The sequence below is a fragment of the Gobius niger genome (assembly GCF_951799975.1).
Source record: "Gobius niger genome assembly, chromosome: 14".
Lineage (NCBI taxonomy): Eukaryota > Metazoa > Chordata > Actinopteri > Gobiiformes > Gobiidae > Gobius > Gobius niger.
This window is the reverse complement of record NC_136865.1, coordinates 4,330,374-4,354,199: the sequence shown is the minus strand read 5'-3', so window position 1 is coordinate 4,354,199 and position 23,826 is coordinate 4,330,374. Positions and strand designations below refer to the sequence as shown.

The 23,826-nt window shown below is 41.4% G+C and overlaps 1 protein-coding gene across 1 annotated transcript; it reads right to left on the bottom strand.

Annotated features, from left to right (window-relative positions):
* Positions 1–8,846: 8,846 nt before the first annotated feature.
* On the bottom strand, positions 8,847–17,994 carry LOC306974272 (proline-rich protein 15-like). Its single transcript, XM_079571450.1, has 2 exons — positions 17,840–17,994; positions 8,847–9,246 (listed from the first exon to the last, which is right to left on the bottom strand). Exon 2 carries the CDS (start codon positions 9,239–9,241, stop codon positions 8,885–8,887), a length of 357 nt encoding a protein of 118 aa, XP_079427576.1. The 5' UTR covers positions 9,242–9,246; positions 17,840–17,994; the 3' UTR covers positions 8,847–8,884.
* Positions 17,995–23,826: the final 5,832 nt, after the last annotated feature.

The window sequence follows — 23,826 nt, the reverse complement described above, 5'->3', positions numbered from 1 at the left end:
CCGAGGGGAGATTAGTCTGAGGTTTAAGGATTTTTTTTTTTTTTTTTTTTTTTTGGGCCAAGTGAATAAGTGAGAGGCAGTTGTAGTTTGAACATGTTGTGACGGTGCAGGAGATACCCGCGTGTCCCAAAGCTGTGCCAGATGTGAGCCTGCCCTCTTGTGTTGGAACCGGGTAGTGCACTTCACGAATGCCATGTCCTTATAAGCTTAGCCTCCGCATTTTCTCCTGTTCGGCTTTACCCAAATCCAAAAGCTTCTCGACTGGAGGTTACAGCCTATAGGCCAGTGTGACGCCTCATTTGAAAGCTAAGACATTAAAAACTCGTTTTTTCATCACATTTTTGTGTCACTTTTTTGGTCGCTCTTTTTTTTTTTGCTGGTTTTTCATCACTTTTTAGTCGTGTGTTTTTTGTCGCTTTTTAACCCCTTAACTCCCACCTGAATCGAGCACATTTTCTCCAGTTTGGTTTTACCCCAGTCCGAAAGCTTCTGGAAAAAAGCTGTGAAAATAGCAACAAAACTGAGACGGAAAAAAATATGGAAATGTGACAAAAAAAGTGCCGAAAATGTGATAAAAAATTGTCGAAAAAATGACCAAAAATGACCAAAAAAATGACAAAAAATTGATAAAAAATTGACAAAAAATGACCAAAAAAATGACAAAAATGTGATACAAAAAATGACCAAAAACGACAAAAAAATGACAAAAGAGTTGACAAAAAATGACAAAAAAAATGACAAAAAAGTGAGTTGAATACCCAACAAAAAAATTGTATCTTTCGGCACGATTTTGTCGACTTTATTGACACTTTTTCGCTTTTAGACTTGGGTAAAGCTAAACTGGAGAGAATGTGCTTGGTTCATGTGGGGTTAAGAGGTTAAATTCTGATAATATGTTCAGCTCGTTTAATCATTATGAAGAATGAAGTAAACAGAACAAGAAAAATATATATTTTTTTGCTTTTTTTTCCTCAGGTAAGAGTACAGATGCTTCATTTTAATATGACTCCAGTAGAAGTAAACAGCACTGTACTTCACAAAGTTACTTGGGTACATGTACTGGAGTAAATGAAACTGAGTACTACCAGGGACACAGGATGTTCTGAGGATTCTGGGGGTTCAGTGGATGCTCCTGCAGGTTCGGCCATTCTATCCTCGGTCGTCCTCGGGCAGCTCCACTTTTACCTGGAGCGTCACACACGTTTTCTAGTCCCTGCGTTGGTGCCGGTGGGTTTTAGAGCTGATTTTACAATTATTTTCTTTACCTTTAAATGTTTAAACAGCCTCGCTCCCTCGTACCCCCCTGCTCCCTCTCGTCCCTCAGCTTATGGTCCTCAAACCCAGAGCAAACTTTGGGGCCTTTTCCGTCACGGCCCCCACCTATCAAGATTAGACAGACTCAAGTTTGTTAACATCTTTTTTCACTTGCGGGAAATTGTTGATCTTATGTATTCTTTATTTTGTATATATTTTGGCCTATAGATTGTGTGTTTTGCCCAACACTGGACAGTAAAGTTTTTTTTTTTTTTAAAGATCTTTATAACTTCTCCTTACCTGCCCATGTGTGACTGTAGTGTGTGAGTGAGTGGTGGTTGCAGGGGTGAATGGTTGCAGCCTCGCTTCCATCAGTCTGCCCCCGGGGCAGCTTACCACCATTAAGTTATGAATGATTAATGCAACATAAAGTGTGTTTGCCAGGCCACCGCTACAAAACCAAGGCATTATTACTGTAAAAGTGACCAAAATGATCTATATTCCAGGGACAGTTATACATGTATGGGTTTATTTCAACATTTATTGATGGGATTTTGGATATTTTGGATCAAAAGCTCAATAAATCAAGCTAGATTATATAGCAAAAAAAAAAAAAACGTATTATCAGACTGACACATTTGTGGTTTGTGGGTGTTACTTATTGTGAGTAGAAAATGACTTTTGAAATGAGTTTATTCAGGGCATTTCTTATGGATTTGTTTAGACTATTTCTATGTTTCTAGGGTTAAAGGAACATGTTCAAAGACCAATCTGTCTATCCCGAAACCTGAAGACTGAAGCTTTTTCCTGCTGCGTCAAAGACGGACTAAACTTGCACGGCTGATCCTAAACTGGATCTACGTGTCTCCCTTTAGCTCAGTGACTCACTGAAGGTTACCTGTAAACTCTGTTTCTGTGTCACTCAGTCTCCTAGAGTTCAGATCAAAGGAAACCAATATCATCGTCACGGCAACAGACCCTTTGACAGACTTGTTTTATCACTCTACATTTGAATATTATAGGCCTGCTCTCACTGGATATGAGAACAAAAAGAGGGAAAAACAACATCATACTACAGCTGAATATGGGTCACTATGTGAACATGCCAGTCCTCATTTGAAAGCTAAGAACCTCATGAGTTCAGTCACTGAGGGGCCTGATTGGGGACAGGAGCTGCCTGACTATCATGTGATGATTTGAGTTGGAGCAGGGGTCGAAACAACTCAAGAGAGATTTGGAAAGTGATGTCCAAGAGTTTTTCCTGATCATTATTTAGAAGTGATGTGATTCCCAAACCCACCACATTCTATTTATCAATCACTTTACATGATACAAAGACATTCCCAGTCAATAAATGATGAAATGAAAATGCAGTTTTCAAGTGACTGTCATTATATTTAGAGAAAGAAAATCCAAACCTCAGGCCTGTGTGGAAAAGTGAATGAACCTGAACTTAACCTGCTGCTGTATGAACTGTTGAACGCAGCCATATTGGAGGGTTTGTGTGCATGAACTGCCTTTTAAACTGCACTTTGTGTTTGTATTCACTTTCTGTGATATTAAATCGATTTGATGATCATTGAAGAATCATTTAAGCAGAGGCGGGTAGTACATTTTCTCAATTACAAGTACTTAAGTACGTTTTTGAAGAACTTGTACTCATTGAGTAGTTTTATCATGCAGTACTTTTTACTTCTACTTGAGTAAAATCCTGGAACCGCCACCTTAACGTGGTGGAGGGGTTTGAGCACCCAAATGATCATGGGAGCTCTGTTGTCGGGGGTTCGTGCCCCTGGTAGGGTCTCCCAGGGCAAACAGGTCCTGTAGGTGACGGGTCAGACAAAGAGCGGTTCAGAAGCCCCTTATGAGAGACCAACAGGCCCGGTTTGAATCGTGAGGCCGTCCTTCTGTGGACCCACCACCTGCAGGAGGAGCCATAGGGGGCTGGTGCAGTGTGATTTGGCTGCCCCCATGACCCAGAAACGGACAAGTGGAAGAAAATGGATGGATGGATGAGTAAAACTAGAATGAAGTATCTGCTTCTTACATGAGTGAAAATAATTTGTGAGTAACTGTTTAAGCAGCAAATGCTTTAGTTTTGATAAAGTAGATGTAGATCGTCTCAAGAATTATTTAGTTTTTCTTTGAATTGTCTGGAAATATCACATATTCCTCACTATTTCATGTTTTGTTTCACACAATTTATGGCGTCATTGAAAATAAATCAGACGTTTTGATCCAACAGTTGCTCAGTTACAGGACTTTTTTACTCTTACTTGAGTAAATGTTTGGGTCATTACTTTTTACTTGCACTTGAATACAATTGTTTCAAAGTAATGTTACTCGTACATTTTGGATACTCTACCCACCTCTGCCTTTAAATGTTTATTGATTTAAGATGGGACAGTGCATAAGGTCCACATGTAAATATGCCAGAGTCAGCCACATCTGATAAATATGTAAATGTGCACTCACTGTTGGCACTGTGTTGGTTTCATGTGGGCAGAGGTCCAGCCATGACAGAAACAACAACCATAAACCAAGTCCAAAGTCAGCATTTTGACCGTTTCCATAGCAACCACAATATAAATCTTAGATGCACCGCCGACTCCACTTGGAACTACAGGTTGTTACAAATGTGAGTGTCTGGGATTGTGGGATTCGGACAGAGCCCCTCTTTTGCAGACCTTCAACTTGAACAGTGAAACTCATCCTACCCTCTCTTTAATCATACACTTTTTGTCGTTGTTTGTAATTCAGCGTCCTCTCTGTTTACTTCTCTACACTAAAAATATGCCAGTGACGCAAACGCGTGACGACATAACCCCGGCTTGACCAGGTCCGCCCACGTAAAACGCACCCACACTTGTTCCTCCGGACCTGCAGGAGGAATGCGGCGCTACAGGCCACTCCCCACGCCGCCTTTGACTCACTCGCTTATTAATAACTTCTAACCATTTTCACAAGACAAAGCCTGGTTATTCTTTTAAGCATCTGTCACACTGGTTAAGCTGTAACAATTACCATCCAGATCGACCTGTCTGTCGCTGAGACGTCAACTTTACCCGAGGAGCCACAATTTCTTCTTCACTTGTATTTTTTACAGTTCTTTTACCCTTCTGTTTTGAATTCATTGACCACATGCAAAAACTAGGTAACGCTTTATATGCAGGTGTGCTTGTTAAGCATTAATACGGTCTTAATAAGCATTTATAATATGCTTGTAAAGTTTTAACACACTGCTTATTATACTTTTATCTGTTAACATACTAATAGACCATTAATACTATGTTTATTCATATCCAACCCTTAACCTAACCCTGACCCTTACCCTATAATGATTACTGATGCTTATTAATACTTAAAGGGACTATTCAGAGTTTAAAAATGTTAAAATTAAGTATTTTCCTCCCCCCACATGTTCCAACAATGTCCTATTGTGTAGAATGAGCCCAGACCTGTCTCTAAAATCCTGCACTGTCACTAAAAACGGTGTTATTTCGGGTCCGAAGTGCCGTCATGCACAAGCTTAATATAGAAGGTGCAGTTACACATGTGACCTGAGATGGCAGTAGTGAGTATAAAATGGCTAACTTGCGTCTAGCCCCTTTAATGAATACACCTTAATCTAAAGGAGATGATTTTAATGGGCCAATCTCACCAGCCTGGGGACGAGGCGGAGACTTGAGTTGACGCCGGTCACTGAGATGTCTCCCCGCAATGTCTCTGAGACCTGTGGGATACCAAGGGGAGGTGCACTCTCTTTGGGATACGTCACAGAAACGTCTCACAGGTTGAGGACAACAAGTAGTGTCCGCAACATTCACGCAGCTGCTGGAGACTGTGGAGACATCTCAGAGACCATGCGGAGACTCTGCTGAAATCAGACCTGTTCGTTTTCACAGAGACTACCTGGAGACTCGCCTTATCTGCAGGGGACGTCCCGGAGACATCCCCGTGACCAGCGGTAACTCAGAGTCTCCAACCAATCTCCAGGCCAGTGACAGGCCCTTTACGTGCGCAATCAAGAGTTGTGGCAGTCTCTGCAACGTCTCCGCAACTCTCCTCCGGTGAGACAGGCCTTAAGAACTCTAAAATGCTTCTGAGCCTTTCGTTTTCAATCATGTTCTTGCTGCAGTGTGACACAAACACGCACATTCCCAAAAAATGGACCACATTTTCCACATTTATTTTCTTCCTTCAGTTCACAGGTGATCGGACTGCAGTAACAAGTCGGGTGCGTCAAGCTCCAAAAATAGATAAATCGCTTGTTCCTTTTCACCTTTCCTTCAATCTCGGGAGCAAATACTAAACAAACACTATAGGGCTGCACAATATGAGCATCGCAATACCATACAAGGCCACGCAACAGAAGCCAGAAGCCAATGACACGAAAATCACAGAGGCCTTCCATCTGATGGAGGCTTTGGCTGTGTCCAAATGTTCTCTATCGCCCGGGTGAAAATGGATTTCAAATTCAAGTGAGCGTCCTATATTTAGCAATACTTCTAGTGGAAACTGAGAGGGGCGCTATAGGCTCTGTGCGCGGCTAACGAACAACAAAATAACGGAACACGGTTATAACTTCCTGTTGGCAGTATAAGCTAGTTACGACTATTTCCTGTCCACATTTTTTACATCATGAAAAGATGAAAGCTCAAAAGAAATATATGTCCAGATTTTGGCACTATTTTATAGTGGCAAACTCTTTGCCTGAGGGGGCGCTGTAGGCTCTGTGCACGGCTGACTGACGATAAAATAACAGAATGTGGTTAGCTTAACTTAAATAAATATCAAGCCAAATGTTTATCAAAAAAATTGTTCAGATTTTGCTGCTATTTTAACATTTTATTAGCGCCAAATTAATGTTAGCCTCTAGCCCCAAGGCTAAAGCATCTAGCCTATATTTATAAACACGTCTTCTCCAGAATAGTATTTACATCATATGCAAAGTTTTTAACGTGCAGTTATCCTTGTAGGGTATAAGTATACATTTACATCAAAACGACACTAACTGCTAACTTCCCATAGGAAAAAAACAAGCACAGGAAACGGTAGTTACCAGAGAAAGTTAGCATCATTGGTAACTCATTTCAATTAAACGGCTTAAGCTAAAGGTGAGCAGCTAATGTTAGAGATTTTCTCTGTACGGAAGTGGTTTTAGTCATAAACCGTACGCGACATGTTGGCTAAATAAAATGTGCATTGTGGGAAATTTTCATTTCACAGCACATATCTTTTGACTCTTCAAACAGCACTACGAAATCAAATATTACACAATCCAGACTGGCAATCATTTGGCTTCTGTAGTGACACCACTCACATTCCCTCCATAGGAAATAGTGTGAACATTCAGACTCAGCCTTACACATTTTCTACAAACACAGCCTTAAAAAATCTGTTTTGACACAATTTAGTTGAATAAACAAATGACTATTGCGATGTATTTCTCTCATATTGTGCAGCCCTAAGAGCACATCCTTCATTGAGCAGTTAGCGGGTTTAGCTTCTGTGACTCCATTTAAAGATGCTAGGCTAGCAAGCACTTAACAGCAGGAGATTTAGCATATTAAAAACACCTTCATAAATACCCCTGTATCCCGTACATTCATAGTGATAATAATTCAACGCAACAACATCAGTAAACATAAAAAGTGTCAGTTTGTCATGGGAAAGCATGAGGCATGAATTATAAATGACAGCTTGTTGTGGAGCAGTATTGTAATAGGCTACATAAGTCTCCTCTGTGGAACATAAGATAGGCAGCAATATTCACCAGATTTGTTTTTATAAATGAGTGGTGGAAGAATCATTAACTAATGTATCATGTCTTTTGTTGTTCCAGGCACTTGGTAACAAGTCAATTTAAGAAAATTGTCTTGGAACGTCGCTCGAACTGGTAATTATGGTAAGTATAACGTTGGCATCTAATTAGCTAACTGTTGTAGCATTAGCCGTTTTGTTTACACAGACTTTGTTCAGCAGGGACGCTCTGAGGTCGTAAGTCTTCATTTTCATGTGGGAAAACTCCCAGTTACAGTCTCCTGGATTGCAGCATTAGTCATGTTCTCCACACATTCAGGTCATTTACCCGTTGTGTCAATCATGCTAATCCATTAGCCTGACTATATTTTTAGCATTTTACTCTGTCCAAAGGGTTTAATACATTCTGTATCATTTGTAGTCTTCAGTTTTCAAGAACTTCAAGCAGATATTTTACTGCTAAAATGTACTTCTTAAGTGTAAAATAAATTGATAGTATGTTTGGTAGTTTGTCCTCTCTGCCCTTTGTAATCTGGAAGCTCAATATTTAATTTATGTCCATATAAAATCAGGGCAAATATAGACTCTTATAATACACTATGATACACTATTTCCATATTTTATTTTAAATAAATTAACAGGTCATACGCCGAGTTGCTCTTTGATAGAGCCAAATAAACTATACCATTTGATGTCTGTGTAGGCTCTCAGTCGTACAGGAGTTGTCCATCTACAATGAAGGTTCTTGTGTCATCTTCTATACTCCGTAGTTGAAGTGTAGAATGTTTTGCCTCTCATCCAACAGGCTTCTTCAGCAACACCAACGTTTCAGCTCAGCTGTGGACTATATTGAGACCACAGGGAGGAGTTTAGCTTGGCTAAGTCCCTCCCCCTTATCGGCTACTCTCACCAGTAGGTAAACTACAAAGACGTTTGGACGAAACACTCCACACTTCAACTACAGAGTACAGAAGATGACTCAGGAACCTTCATTGAAGAACAACCATTTGATATATAGGCTATATTTCTATGTATTTTACTTTCTTGGGAGACAATGCAACTTGGTTTCTTCCTGGATTTTACATAATATTTTGTGCTTAAAGATGACTGTTGCGTGATCCAGGATCTTTAAAGCAGTCTGCACATATTAGCTGTAAAACTAGCACATAATATCAGCTTTGAGTATGTTCTGAGTTGCACAAGGCCTGATCCACTCTCCTTTCCTTCATAAACTGTCTTTGATGCGTTGGGTTGCTGGTTCAATCCCCAAGTTATTCTTTTGCACTTCTTTTCGCAGCTTTTTGGCTTGCATCTACGATCAAGCGGAGGAGCATCGTTTCTCAATATTATTACATCACCGTCTCCAAAGTGAAAACTTCATCAGCCCTTTCCTTCTTCATGGGCGATTTGTAAACTTCGTTGGTGTGTGCGGTCGCTGGTTCTATCCCCCAAGTTCATTCATTTGAGCTTCTTTTTGCATCTAAAATCACACAAACATTCTAATTTTGCATATTTTCTTATTGCCCTTCTCTATAAATAACTTCACATATGTATTTTTTTAATAGACCAGAAATTTAGTTTGGTCCCCACACCATAAGAACACTTCATCAGTCCATTCTTTCTTCATATAAACACACTGTAAACAGTTTGTGGTGCAGTTGGGGTGCGAGGGTTGCCGGTTTGACCCCGGCCCGGGCACATACTGTCACTGTGCCCATGTGCAAGATGCTTTACCCGGCCCAACTGCCCACTGCAGTCACGGGTGCAGGGTGAAAAACCGCCAAATCACGCAACAGGCGAACAAAACAAAACAATAAAAGACGGATAAAAAGAAGCGATCTCTGCGTGCGACAGGTTGCGGGTTCTATCACCGCACTTCCTCCTTGGCGGCGGAGTCCTTGTTGTCCTGGAGGGGCAGGGTTTGGCGGTCCCTCCTCTTCACCTTGAAGCGGCCGGACCGCGACACGCTCATGTTGCGGCGGCAGGTCTTCTCGTTGAACACCGACTCCATCTGTGTGTCGTCGAAGGTGTCGTCGCTCAGCAGGCTGGAGCCGCGCTGGTCGCCCGGGGCCACGGTCCCGTCAGGCTTGGCGGAGGGGGCGGGCTCTTTGGCCTTGTCCGCCCGCTGGGCCCAGGGGTCGAAGTCCGGTCCCAGGTTGGCCTCCTTGGAGCCGCCCTTCTTCTTGGGCAGGAAGGCCTTCCACCAGGGTGTCCTCTCCGTCATCCTCTCTGCACAACACACACACAGAGAGTGGTGAAGACTACAACACTACTACACTACAGCAGTACTACTACACTACAGCAGTACTACTACACTACAGCAGTACTACTACACTACAGCAGTACTACTACACTACAGCAGTACTACTACACTACAGCAGTACTACTACACTACAGCAGCACTACTACACTACAGCAGTACTACTACACTACAGCAGTACTACTACACTACAGCAGTACTCCTACACTACAGCAGTACTCCTACACTACAGCAGCACGACTACTACACTACAGCAGCACTACTACACTACAGCAGTACTACTCCTACACTACAGCAGCACTACTACACTACAGCAGTACTACTCCTACACTACAGCAGCACTACTACACTACAGCAGTACTACTACACTACAGCAGCACGACTACTACACTACAGCAGCACTACTACACTACAGCAGTACTACTCCTACACTACAGCAGCACTACTACACTACAGCAGCACGACTACTACACTACAGCAGTACTACTAGACTACAGCAGCACGACTCCTACACTACAGCAATACTACTCCTACACTACAGCAGTATGACTCCTACACTACAGCAGTACTACTCCTACACTACAGCAGCACTACTACACTACAGCAGCACGACTCCTACACTACAGCAGTACTACTCCTACACTACAGCAGTACTACTACACTACAGCAGCACTACTACTACACTGCAGCAGCACTACTACACTACAGCAGCACTACTACACTACAGCAGCACTACTACTACACTACAGCAGCACTACTACACTACAGCAGCACTACTACTACACTACAGCAGCACTACTACACTACAGCAGCACTACTACACTACAGCAGCACTACTACACTACAGCAGCATTACTACTACACTACAGCAGCACGACTACTACACTACACTACAGCAATACTACTCCTACACTACAGCAGCACTACTACACTACAGCAATAGTACTCCTACACTACAGCAGCACTACTACACTACAGCAGTACTACTCCTACACTACAGCAGCCCTACTACACTACAGCAGTACTACTCCTACACTACAGCAGTACTACTCCTACACTACAGCAGTACTCCTACACTACAGCAGCACTACTCCTACACTACAGCAGCACTACTCCTACACTACAGCAGTACGACTCCTACACTACAGCAGCACTACTACACTACAGCAGCACTACTACACTACAGCAGTACTACTACACTACAGCAGCATTACTACTACACTACAGCAGCACGACTACACTACAGCAGCACTACTACACTACAGCAGCACTACTACACTACAGCAGTACTACTACACTACAGCAGCATTACTACTACACTACAGCAGCACGACTACTACACTACACTACAGCAGCACTACTACACTACAGCAATAGTACTCCTACACTACAGCAGCACTACTACACTACAGCAGTACTACTCCTACACTACAGCAGCCCTACTACACTACAGCAGTACTCCTACACTACAGCAGCACTACTACACTACAGCAGTACTACTCCTACGCTACAGCAGTACTACTCCTACACTACAGCAGTACTCCTACACTACAGCAGCACTACTCCTACACTACAGCAGTACGACTCCTACACTACAGCAGCACTACTACACTACAGCAGCACGACTACTACACTACAGCAGTACTACTAGACTACAGCAGCACGACTCCTACACTACAGCAATACTACTCCTACACTACAGCAGTACTACTCCTACACTACAGCAGTACTACTACACTACAGCAGCACTACTACTACACTGCAGCAGCACTACTACACTACAGCAGCACTACTACACTACAGCAGTACTACTACACTACAGCAGCACTACTACTACACTGCAGCAGCACTACTACACTACAGCAGCACTACTACACTACAGCAGTACTACTACACTACAGCAGCACTACTACACTACAGCAGCACTACTACACTACAGCAGCACTACTACTACACTACAGCAGTACTCCTACACTACAGCAGCACTACTACTACACTACAGCAGCACTACTACACTACAGCAGCACTACTACTACACTACAGCAGTACTCCTACACTACAGCAGCATTACTACTACACTACAGCAGCACTACTACACTACAGCAGCATTACTACTACACTACAGCAGCACGACTACTACACTACACTACAGCAATACTACTCCTACACTACAGCAGCACTACTAAACTACAGCAGCACTACTACACTACAGCAATACTACTACTACACTACAGCAATAGTACTCCTACATTACAGCAGCACTACTACATTACAGCAGCACGACTCCTACACTACAGCAGCACTACTACTACACTACAGCAGTACTACTACTACACTACAGCAGTACTACTAGACTACAGCAGTATGACTCCTACACTACAGCAGTACTATTACACTACAGCAGCACTACTACACTACAGCAATAGTACTACTACACTACAGCAGCACTACTACTACACTACAGCAGTACTACTACACTACAGCAGTAGTACTACACTACAGCAGTACTACTACACTACAGCAGCCTAGAGGTCCATATTTCAGCCATATTTCTAAGGCTGATGCAGATATTTGGGGATCTTGATTGGATGATGCCGATTTTGTGCAGACAGGTGTCGTGTCCTTGGGCAAGACACTTCACTCACAGCCTGTTCTATATCACCAGAGCCACTGCTGTGTTTGCATTAACCCGTTATTACAATAGATTAAGACCAATGACTCCTAAACCCACTGGCATATCCAGAAGAATGAAATGACATCACAAATGTGAACCACTCTTGTTCACCCTCATCCTCAAAGTCAAGTATAATAATGTAACAGTCAGGCAACATTTTCAATTGTTGACTGAACATTTTCGCAACATGTCTGCTTTCCAAACGGTGTCATTACGGTTTTGAAACGTCTCCATGTCTGTGCTCGTTTTGCGTGCAGTAGCTCATAGTTATTAAGTGTCAGATGCCCTCCCTTCATCCTCCTGCAGTGTTTCATTGAGATGGGACAAGGTCAAATCCATGTATCGAGTGTGTAATCTAGTTTTTAAACATAAGAGGGTCCTGACTTAAAGGGGAAACTGGCCTTGGCTACAAACAACTCATACTCGGGTATTTTTTTTATTTGTATGCCGCCGTCCCTGTTAAAGTTTAAAAAATGTAGGGAACAGACTTCAGTACTGAGCAACTGTAAAAGTCTGATTGATGAAGAAAAAGAAAAACATGAAATAAATGTTTTTTATATAAGTTTCGTCTTATTTATCAAAATGAAATTATTTCAAGTACCCCCTGCTAAGCTCTCGTGTACCTGCACAGGGGTCCCTTGTACCCCTGGATTTTTGTTACTAAACAAAAATCCGATACTGTCTTTAAAGGGACACTGCGTAACATATTTGGCCTATTCTGTTGCCATTAGTGCAAAACATGCTCCTATTGACCAGCTCGACACAGAAAAATACTATTACTGCAGGGAATAATCAAAGAATGGATTTGGATGAGGACCTAACGTATTTTAATCTCAAATTCTACTGACTTTAGTCACATCTCCATGGAGACGAGTTGGAGACGTACCCACTCTCGATAAAGTTACAGTCATGTCTGAGGAGAGTTGAGCCGCTCACAGCAAAAACACATTTGTTTGTATATTTATAAGGTCTTTTTCCAATGATGAAATGATCTATCATAAAATAAATGCTAGTATTTCAATTATATTTATAAGTAAAATTCCACGTGTGCCTTTAAACACTGTCCTGAGAGAGACTGATGGTCCCGTAGCGTTTTTAAGCGCAGGGCTCCACGCCGCAGAAACGTGATCAAAACACAAGCATGTCCCCCATGTCAACAATGAGCTTCTGTCAGTCACAGAGTAACCAGATGTTTTACTCAAGAGTACTGTTACTTCCAATGCATATTACTGAAGTAGAAGTAGGTGAGTACTGCCTGCGGCTCATTGCCCCGGAGACTTTGAAGGATGGGTCACATTCTTAACACTAGTACACCATCCGTTTCATATACTTTGACTTGTACTTGAGTGATATATAGTTTTGAACTGCACTCTTAAGTAAGTCTGTGCGACCAAAGTGGAGTTTCTTAGATCTAGATCGTTCGGAAACGAGAAACTGTCAATTGTTTAATGTTTAACCTTTTGGATTAAGTAAACATTAAAAGAGAGGACCCACTCATCCAAATGTACTTTACAAGCAGTATAAAACAAATCTTAAGACCTGCACTTAAAGTGACACTGCGTAACATTGTGGATTTTCCTGTTGCCAGTGCAAACATGCTCCTAGTGACCGGCTCGACACAGAAAACGTGAGTGTTGAAGTGGGTAATCAAAGATCAAAGGATGATTTAGCTGTTTTTAGTTGACATCTCCATGGAGACGAGCCGCTCACAGAAATGTACAGTGGAGTACATTGCGCAAGAAATGTCTATTTTGAATGAACTGTTGAACTGAAGATTCATCGGAAACATTCGGCTCCATTTTCACATCGGGTTCCAAAGGGAAAATTCCCGACACATTTCTGGAAACTTGGGGAATTTCCACAAATGAAAAACTGTCAAAACGCTTAAACAAACATTGTATTTTTGCATGTTTCATTGACAAACAATAATTGAACTTCTAGTTGTCCATTCATTATATTTTTGAGCCATAAAACATGTGAGTGACGTCACTCCCCTGACCCGAACAGGAAGAGCAGTGACCGTATCATCAGGTCAAAACACAACCCAGCTTTCCTAAAGCTACATTCTGATTCTGCTTACAGTAACCCTCTTTCTAATGAGTGTTTTATATAAGGAGTTTGCCATCACATTATGATAAAATATTCATCCAGAGTGACACACAGCACAGACTCTTAAAATATTTGTAACAATATTGGGTAAATACACCCAAGATGGAACAAACATCGATTAAGTCTATTCCATTTCCTAAAGGCTTTTTTGTTTTGGCCAAAAAATGTCCTCTCCAAACCCTGGAGTCCAACGCAGAAGATGATTTATTTGAAACTTTTCATCTCTGTGTGATATTTCACTGTAGATTATGCTGCAATTTGTATCTGTAAAGCAACAACCTTCAGTTGTGTTAATTCCCATATATTCCCGTTAATTGACATGGACATTTTCTGACATTGAAAATCCCCTGAATTTATCAGCCCTATTCTCCAGTACTCAGTGTTTTCTTTCTTGTCAAATGTGGGCCTGACGCTCAGAGTTTAGCCCGTGCTGTACTTTTAACTCCTACAATCAGACATTTTCACAAAGTCACCAGAAAAAAGGAATGTCATTTTTTTTTACTTCCGGGGGTGGGCGGGACTGTTCACACTTTATTGAGATATTTTATGAAGTAATATTATGAGTAATATTGTTTGGGATAACGGTACTCTTTGGTTACTCTATAGTCTGGAAATGTTTCATGTCGACATACCAAAATCAGAACTGAACTCTTCAGAATGATTTCTTTATATGTTTCCAGGGTTTTCCATATTTTCTTTAAATAATTTATGTCACAAATCAGACTTTTACGCTCAAACAGTAACTCACAGTACCCGAGGAGAGTAGCCAACATATGAACTCAGCCTTTCAAATCATTTTACTCAAGTAAAAGTAAAACAATACCTGGAGAAAATGTTACTTGAGTACTGTGAGTAAGTCTGATGTATTTTCCATGTTTAAGTGTTTCAATTCTTTTTACTCATAAAAGAAACAGATGTATTATATTTTCACTCCAGTCGAAGTAAAAAGTACTGTAAGATAAAACTACTCAAAGAAGTACAATTTCTTCAAAAAGTTGCTTAAGTACTTGTACTAGAGTATTATGTAATGAGTACTACCTGCCTCTGCACACAACAGTTTCTCAAGTACTTTCTCACTCTTACTTGAGTACACATTTGGGTCACTAGTGCTTGTTACTCCTACTTGAGTAAAAGCGTTACTCGTCTTACTTGAGTAAATATTTTGACGGCTCTACTTCTGGTTAAACCCGGTGTATAAACAAATACAAAATGTTTCACTGAAAGTCATTATCGGAAGATTTGGGTTTTTTTGGCATCACTTTACATGTTACAGTAACACCAAATATATTCCTGTTTCCAAATAGTTTATGTATAGTTACAAATACTAAGCTAAACCCAGAGGTGGGTAGTACTCAGTTACATAAATGTAAGTAAATGTACTTCCTCTTTGTACTTCTACTTGAGTAATATCAATATGAAATACTCTTACTTGTGTGAAAACTTGCGACATGAGTAAATCTTTAAGTGATATTTCGTGTTTTGTTACTTAAAGGTACACTGCGTAACATTTTGGACTACACTGTTGCCATCAGTACAAAACATGCTCCTAATGCCCAGCTCGACAGACAGTGCTGTTTCTGCTGTGAGAAATCAAAGAATGGATTAGGATGGGAACCTAACCTGTCTAAATCTCCAATTCTGCTGACTTTAGTCGACATCTCCATGGAAACGAGCCGGAGACGCACCCACTCCCGGTAAAGTCATGTCATGTCTTAGGAGGGCTGAGCCGCTCACAGCAAAATCACATGTTTGTTTGAGGTATTTTTCAACGCTGAAAATATCTGTCATAAAATAAAAGCTTGTATTTCAATTTTATTTTTTGAGCAAAATTCTACGCAGTGTAGCTTTAATCCTTCAAAATGATTTCTTTGCATTTTGGCTTAGTTTAATTTATTGGTTTATCTGGCAGGGGCAGTGCATGTTAATGAACATTTCCATCCGTCGTCCCCCATGCGCACTCTCAAACACACTCTCATTCATCCTGGCCTATTGTACATGTTTTTAGTACATTTTTTATGGCATTTCCTTTGAAAATATGAACATTTTCCTCATCATTTATCAGACTTTTACGCTCAGTTACTCAGCAGGCGCACTCAAGTAACAGTTCCTCCAAATACTTTCTTACTCGAGTACGTGTGTGTGGTGACTTTCTACTGTACATAGACCACTACTTCAGCATCCAGTAGTACTTGAACTCAGGCAGTACATTGACTGAGCACCTTTCACTTGTCTTGAGGAGGATCTGCACTTTTTCTCAAGTAATATTTGCAACTCTGTTTCTAAGCTGCATGAGAAGCTGTTTCACTAAATAACTTCAGCTTTGACTATATGAAAATATGTTCTAATGAGCAGGTACAGGGGGAGACATGTCGAGTTGTTTGTCTGTCAAAACACAGCCTGTCCTTAAAAAGCAGTGGCACTATAAAGCAGAGCACAGAAGGGCCACTGGCTCTAGGGCCACCGGTCCGGCCTCTCACTTTACCTTACCCTTACCCCCGGGCGAAACCGAGCTTTACCCCAATCTAAAAGCTTGAAAGAAGAGCATCCAAAAACAAAAATGTGCTGGAAAAGCAACAAAAAAGTGACAAAAACACAACAAAATGTGACGAAAACGTGACAACAAAGCAATGAAAAAAGCGATGAAAAAACAACAATAACATGAAAAAAACCCCCCGAAAAACAAGCGACGAAAACCAGTGTTAATTTCGTCGACTAAAACATTTAGTCTTAATTTTAGTCAAAGTGTTATTTATGACGACTAAAATTGGACTAAAACTAAATTAAACGTTTTTCGTGAGACTAAAACTATGACTAAAATGTCCAGATATTTTAGTCGACTAAAATAAGACTAAATAAAAATGAAAAGGAGAGACTAAAATCATCCAAACTTCTATTGACCGTCTGAAAAAGCCTCAGATCATTTACAATCACTGCTAAAGGATCAGCTCTGAGCTTTGTTCATGTGGAGCAGCTCCATGAAGCAGAGGAACAAGATTAAATATGATTATAATACATATTATCAATGCAAAGTCGACTAAATCAGTCTTAAATTTAGTCGACTAAATTGACATGCAATTTTAGTCGACTAAAACTAGACTAAAATTGAAAAGATTTTTTCGACTAAATCTCGACTAAAATTAAATTAAATTTTAATCAAAAGACTAAAACTAAATTAAAATATGTTGTCAAAATTAACACTGACAAAAACACTACAAAAAAGTGACAAAAAAGTGACGAAAACACGCCAAAAAGCCACAAAAAAGTAATGAAAACGCAACAAAAACATGACAAAAATGCAGCGACAACTTTTCTAGATTCGATCAAATGAGGCGTTACGGTGTTGCTCTCCAGTCAAGAGGCTTTTAGATTTGGGTAAAGCTGAACTGGAGAAAATGCTCTCGGTTAAGGCGGGGGGTAAGAGGTTAACATATGTATTTGTGGAAGTGTCACGTTTAGGCTCATTTGGGCCAGGCTGACCAGAGTCCAGGGCTGTTTGTCAGTCCCAGTCCGCCCCTGCTTATAACGCCTGTATTAATGCAACAGTGTGCACATAACAGGCCCCATTATGCTCTATTGTCTCTGTCCTGAGAAAGAAAAAAAAAAAAAGAGAGAAAAGGAAACGAGGCCGTTTTAAGAGCAGGTACGGCAACTTCCACCCCTGACTAATCCCCGAAGAGGCAGCCAGAGCTTTGAGGAAAAACTGGTTTGGGAGCCGTGAGAACAGCCGTGATTCACCTGCAAAAAGAGTCGGTGAAACGGAGCCAAAACGCGGGGCTTACCTCGGTTTAGCGCAGACTCTGATCGATCCGAAGTGGAGTTTTTGACGCACGGGACACCGCGACTTCCAACCGGTTACGTCCCTTTTTTTGTGTGTGTTTGTTTTTGTTTTGTTTGTGGCGAGTCTTCAGTGGTAGATACGCGCGTCCATTTGACGTACAAACGCAGCAGCAGCAGCAGACATGTCCGGGAGTCGTCTCGAGTTGCGTTCCCCGCCGTCAGAAACGCTCCGAACCCTACCGAAGCCACGGGACCGACGCTGACACGTTTATAACGCGCTGCCGTACCTACCGGATCGGCAGGTTCCGCCTTCGAAACTGCCGTGACTCGAGAGCCACCTGTCCTCGCTCCGCCATTGGGCGAGCGCCAGAGGGCCAGGTGTCACGTGGGGCCGTCTCAGGTGAACCGGTGGGAGGGGCTTGCAGGTAACCCCTGGCAACGCGAGCCCGTGGGAGCGGATACAATGGTTTAGGCTCGCTGCAGGGCTCGGTTTAGTCCTTTTATGATGGTGTTTTCACATGGTTTTGACTTGGTTTGTATTTAAAACTTTATTCCTGGTTTGAGTCGGGGCTAAGCTACATAACTGGACACGACAGGAGCTAGCCTAAACGTGGAAGGGTTTAGTGAGTGCGTTTATGTGGATTTTGGATTCCAGAAGTGTATTTGTTCGGCTAGCTAGCGATACGAAATTGGTTATTTCAACTCAAATTAATGATTATTAAATTGAGATTATTTTTTGTCACAATTTCTCGAAAATTTTGTCAATTTTTCCCCCCAAATGAGTCCCAATTGTTTTACATTAAAGATGAACCCGATATTGTAAATTGGCCATTATTGTTCTGTTTTCTGGTTCGAGACGACAAATATTTTAGTATCGTATCGGAAAAGCTGTTGTATTATTAAAGTTCTGTGGAATAATGACACCCATTACCGTACCATTAGATTTTTTTAGATACTAGTCCTTTACGATACTTTTTAATGATCTATATCTGTCGTCTGGAACCAGAAAACAGAACAATAGTGTAAACTGTTTCTTTTCAGTTTGTATTATTTATTTGAGCTGAAACAACCAGGTCACTTCCCCTAACGCTGTCTCTGGACCAACAACATCAAACCCTGGTTTCTAAAGATATATTTTTTTCGATACCTCCTTTTGACACTTTTATTTTTTGATACCAGTAGAACCGACACTTACCCAGCCCTAAGTTCATCCACACCAAACTCTCTCATCCGTGTCTTTATGGAATTACCTCTGACACTGGACAGCATCACTTTCTGACCATTCTGGTCTGTTCCCACAAAGTAGGGAACATGGAATTGTCCGACGTCTCTTGGAGTTCTTATTACTCTGCACTTGAGTTAATGGGGGGGGCACCTGAAGTCTGGAGGACCAGTGGATTGGCAGAACTTCTCTTCGTCATTTTGAGAAACAGCGTTGCAATAAAACTGTCGTCAGCTGGTTTGATCCATCATTATAATGAGCCTGTCATTACAGGTCTTTAGGTCTTTAAACATAAGTCTACCTATTATTTGAGTATGAACTAAGTTGGATTTCTGAATCATGTAACAGGAATTGGTTTCACTTTATGCTACACCACACTTGACACACGGACACACCTAAATTACACCAAATTTAGTAATAACTTATACCTGTGCAGTATACACAATAGAATTCTGTGTATTAGTAGATTAGAGACAAGACCCTTAAGGTTATAGGGCTTGTGTCTTATTACATTGTGTACTAATACACAGGATTTCATTACTGCACAGGTACAAGTTATTACAAATGATTACAAAGCTCATTGTTACAAAGGCAGTGTCAAATAAAGCATTACCCATGAAGTTTGCCCACAGAAATAGTGTGTAAAGAAGAAATCTCATCATCCGCCAGGTTTAGTCTGGGTTTAGACATGGTTTAAAGCAGTTTAGTCCTGGTTTATTCTTGGTTTAGACCTAGATTAGACTTGGTTTAGTCCTGGTTTACTTCGACCTCATTTGGTCTCTGTTTCGACCCAGTTTAAACCCACTTTAGCCAAGGTTTCCACCTGGTTTAAGTCATGGCTTAGTCCTGGTTTAGACTTTAAGTCCAAGTTTTAGTGCTGACTTAGTCTTGGTTTAGACCTGCTTAGCCTCTGATTTACACTTGGTTTAGTCCTGGTTTGTTTCTCCCTAATATGGTCTGAGTTCACTCCCAATTCAAACTTGCTTTAGTCCTGGTTTAGACCTGGTTTAATCCTGCTTTAGTTCTAGTTTGTTTTGACCTGATTTAGTCTGTGTTCAGTCCTAGTTTAAACCCGCTTTAGTCCTGGTTTAAACTGGTTTAGTCCTGCTTTAGTCCTGGTTTGTTTTAAGATTCATTTTCGATATAAAACCACATTGGAAAAAAAGGTGCAAGTAGCTCAAAGCTTGACCTAATTTAGACTGGGTTCGGTCCAAGTTTAAACCACTTTTAGCCCTTGTTTAGACCTGGTTTAGACCCAGTTTAAACCCCCTTTAGTCCTGGTTTCGGCCCAGCTCAGTCCTGGTGAAATCCTTTGCTTTGTCCCATATTCATTACAGCATTGACGAGCCCAACCCAACACATTATTGCGCCAAACCATTTTGCGTAAATTAATGACGCCCAAAACAACCCTTTGCAGCGTGATGCAAAAGAATGGAATGGGACAGAACAACGACACGGTAATTCAGCTTTGGGGACTTAGCTAAACAAATGCCTCAAACTGGTCGGACCTAGAGCGGCTAAAAGAGTTTGCAAAGATCTATCATTAGAAACACGGGCGACAGGAAGGAAGCAGGACGTTTTACAACAACAACAACACCGAACCTGCAACCCCTGATTTGACCTGGCGCTGTCGGAGAACTGTCACACGGGTCAATATTAGTACCAGGGGTGTCTAAAGTATGGCTCAGGGGTCAAATGTGCCCCGCAGAATAAGATTAGTTGACCCTGGTCATTCTGGTTTTGTACCAAATTGTTAAAAGCAGTGAGAGTGTCCAAACTTTGCATTTTCGGAAACTTCATCTGAAATGTTCATTTGTCATGAAATGAACCAACATTTATATTGGGAGTAAAAAAAACTTCCATGTTGTCAAAATAGTCACACCCATGTCGTCATTTTTCATTGTGTTGCCATAGCAATGACCAGAATTCCCCATTTTACTGGAAAATAGTAAATGGAAAAATAGTAAATAGGAAGCAATTTTACCATTTGAAATGAGTTATATATGGCAAAACATTTTCTGATTACTCATTTAAGAGGGCTGGGACGATGCCCTTTTGTCACCATCTAATACGTATCACGATACTCAGGGGTTGATCTGATGCGTGTCACGATACTCAGGGCCGATCCAAATCACGATACTCAGAGGCCGATCCGATGCGTATCACTATTTCAGGGGCCTATCCGATATGAATCACGATACTCAGGGCCGATCCGATACGAATCACGATAAGGTAAGGTTAAGGTATACTTTAATAATCCCCTTAGGGAAATTAATTCTCTGCATTTGACCCATCCTGAAATGCCGCTGGGGTGACCTGTAGGAGCAGTGAGCAGCCACTCACTGCCCCGAGCGGGCCAGCGCTTGAGGACCCATCTCCATGATGAGCAGCCAGGCAGGTGGTCAGAAACACCTGGCTGGAGGATTCACCTATTGTACATGTTTTTAGTGGTAGGGGAAACCTACGCAGACATGGAGAGAACATGCAAACTCCACACAGAAAGGCCCCGTCCTGGTTGGAATCGAACCCGGACCCTCTAGCTGTGAAGCACAAGCGCTAACCGCTGTACTACCGTGCCGCCCAATACTCAGAGGCCGATCCGATGCGCATCACGATTCTCAGGGGCCGATCTGATGCGTATCACGATACTCAGGGCCGATCTGATGCTTATCACGATACTCAGGGGCCGATCTGATGCGTATCACGATACTCAGGGCCGATCCGATGCGTATCACGATACTCAGGGACCGATATATGTCTACCTTTGAATGTGTAAAAAGAAAACAGTCATGTATCCAGAGTTTATAAATCAAATGCCATTTGACTTTTATTGAAGTGTTAAATTGAAAAGTGCTGTTACAACCCGGCTCAGGAGCCACATCACAGAAATGGGGGGGAAATGACAACAATGAGTTATCTGTATGGCATCAGCGTAAGTGTGTGTAAGCCGTGAGTGCATGTTGGTTACTGCGGGATCAAAGGTAAAACGGGTGTAGTGCGTGTAGTGTTGTTAGTGCAAGTGTAGGTGCAGAAAGCGGATGGCGTGGCAAGGTGGCATGGCCAGACGAGGAGCGGCGTGCAGCAGCCCAGGCGTGTCCACCTCCACACGGGAGCTGCAGATCAGAGAGTGAAAAGGACAAAGTGCTGTCTAACTGTTACTGGAAAATAAAGGAGTGACGATGAAAATGCCTCCAAAAACAAGTGTTGAAAGTATTGCGATACTTGAAATTGCAGCATAAATACTGCGATATGATTCGATCCGATATTTTGTCCCAGCCCTCTTATTTAAAAACGGTTCCAAAAATGTATAGTTTGATCAATCTCCACAAAAATGACATCATGAACCGGTCTTTAAGTGAACCACACAATTCTGGAAATGTTGTATTTTTCATGTGTATAATATTGTAGATGAAAGCATAAGCCTACATCGTAGTATGGTTTAATGTGGACCACCTTTGATGAAAATAGGATTATCACTACATTTTTACTTTTTTATAAAAAAAAACTTTAGCCATGTTCACTCAATCAACTGTATGTACTATACTCTATACTATATAACTATATACTTACAAACTCTAATAATAATACATGAGTAAAAACAATAATTTGAAGGCCTTTGCACTTGTTGTTTTGCTACATTTTGAGACTTGGATGTGGGTTTCTAATTATTTCAATATATAATTTCCTCAAAATAATGATAATGCATTAATCCATAAAGCAACTGTTAACTGTTGACTACAATGTACTCTACCTCAGACTCTAAAACAGGCCTATCACTTTAAATGCATTGGTTAAGGCACTTGACACGGATGGAAACATATAAAAGCACATGTGTTCGGTTTTATTGTGTCTGCACTGGTGCTTTGTCTGAAAACGAAGTATCTAAATACATCAACGCTAAGCCCAGAGCACGCGAACAGACAGAGGGAACAAGCGCACCCCTGACGACATCCTTACCCAGTTCACAGGTGACAGACAGGAGGATGGAGTGTCTCTGGCAGCCGCACACACTCCGGCTGAAGAATGCGGGACTGCCTTGTAGCTTTCTGTGAAAGTGCAGGAGGAATGTCTGCGATGAGAGATTCCACGCTCGAATACATCCTCTCTAAACACATCACAGCAGTATCACTCGTTACATACTTCTTACTCGTGCCACTACTTGATACTGTAGCCGCCTCTGTTTAGGTCTAGTCTTAGGATTCACCACTGGACTTTAATACCATTTTAATACTATATTTTAGGTCAATTTACTTACAACAAGGACAAAGTTTGCTGAATGTCTGAACTGAACTGTACTATCGAATAAACAGGCTATAAATCCTTTCTGCTGCTGCTGTTATTGCTTTTCATTTGTTCTTTTGACGTAAAACGCTTTGGTCCGTGGTGCCGTTGCAGAGTCTTCTATAAATCAGTGTTAAGTTTGTCGACTAAAAATAGCACAAGACACAGAAGCTCCCCATTGGAATAAAACAGGCAGGATACAGTTGTTTCCCCATAGAAAGTTACTTTCATTTTGCCATGCTGTAGTCCATGCACAGCACTCATTTATGCGAACAGTTGGCAAGCCGGCTATAGCATTTAGCCACGTAACATGGCAAATTATGAACAATGCAGAAGGTTGAATACTTTTCCAGTGGAACGGCTAACAGAAGTAAACTTTGTGACACTTCATTTTACACAACCTTGGTACTTTCGACCTAACTAAATTTAGTTCAATGTAAACTGCTTTGTAAGAATCTATAATGTGTGTTGTACATTAGGACAGGT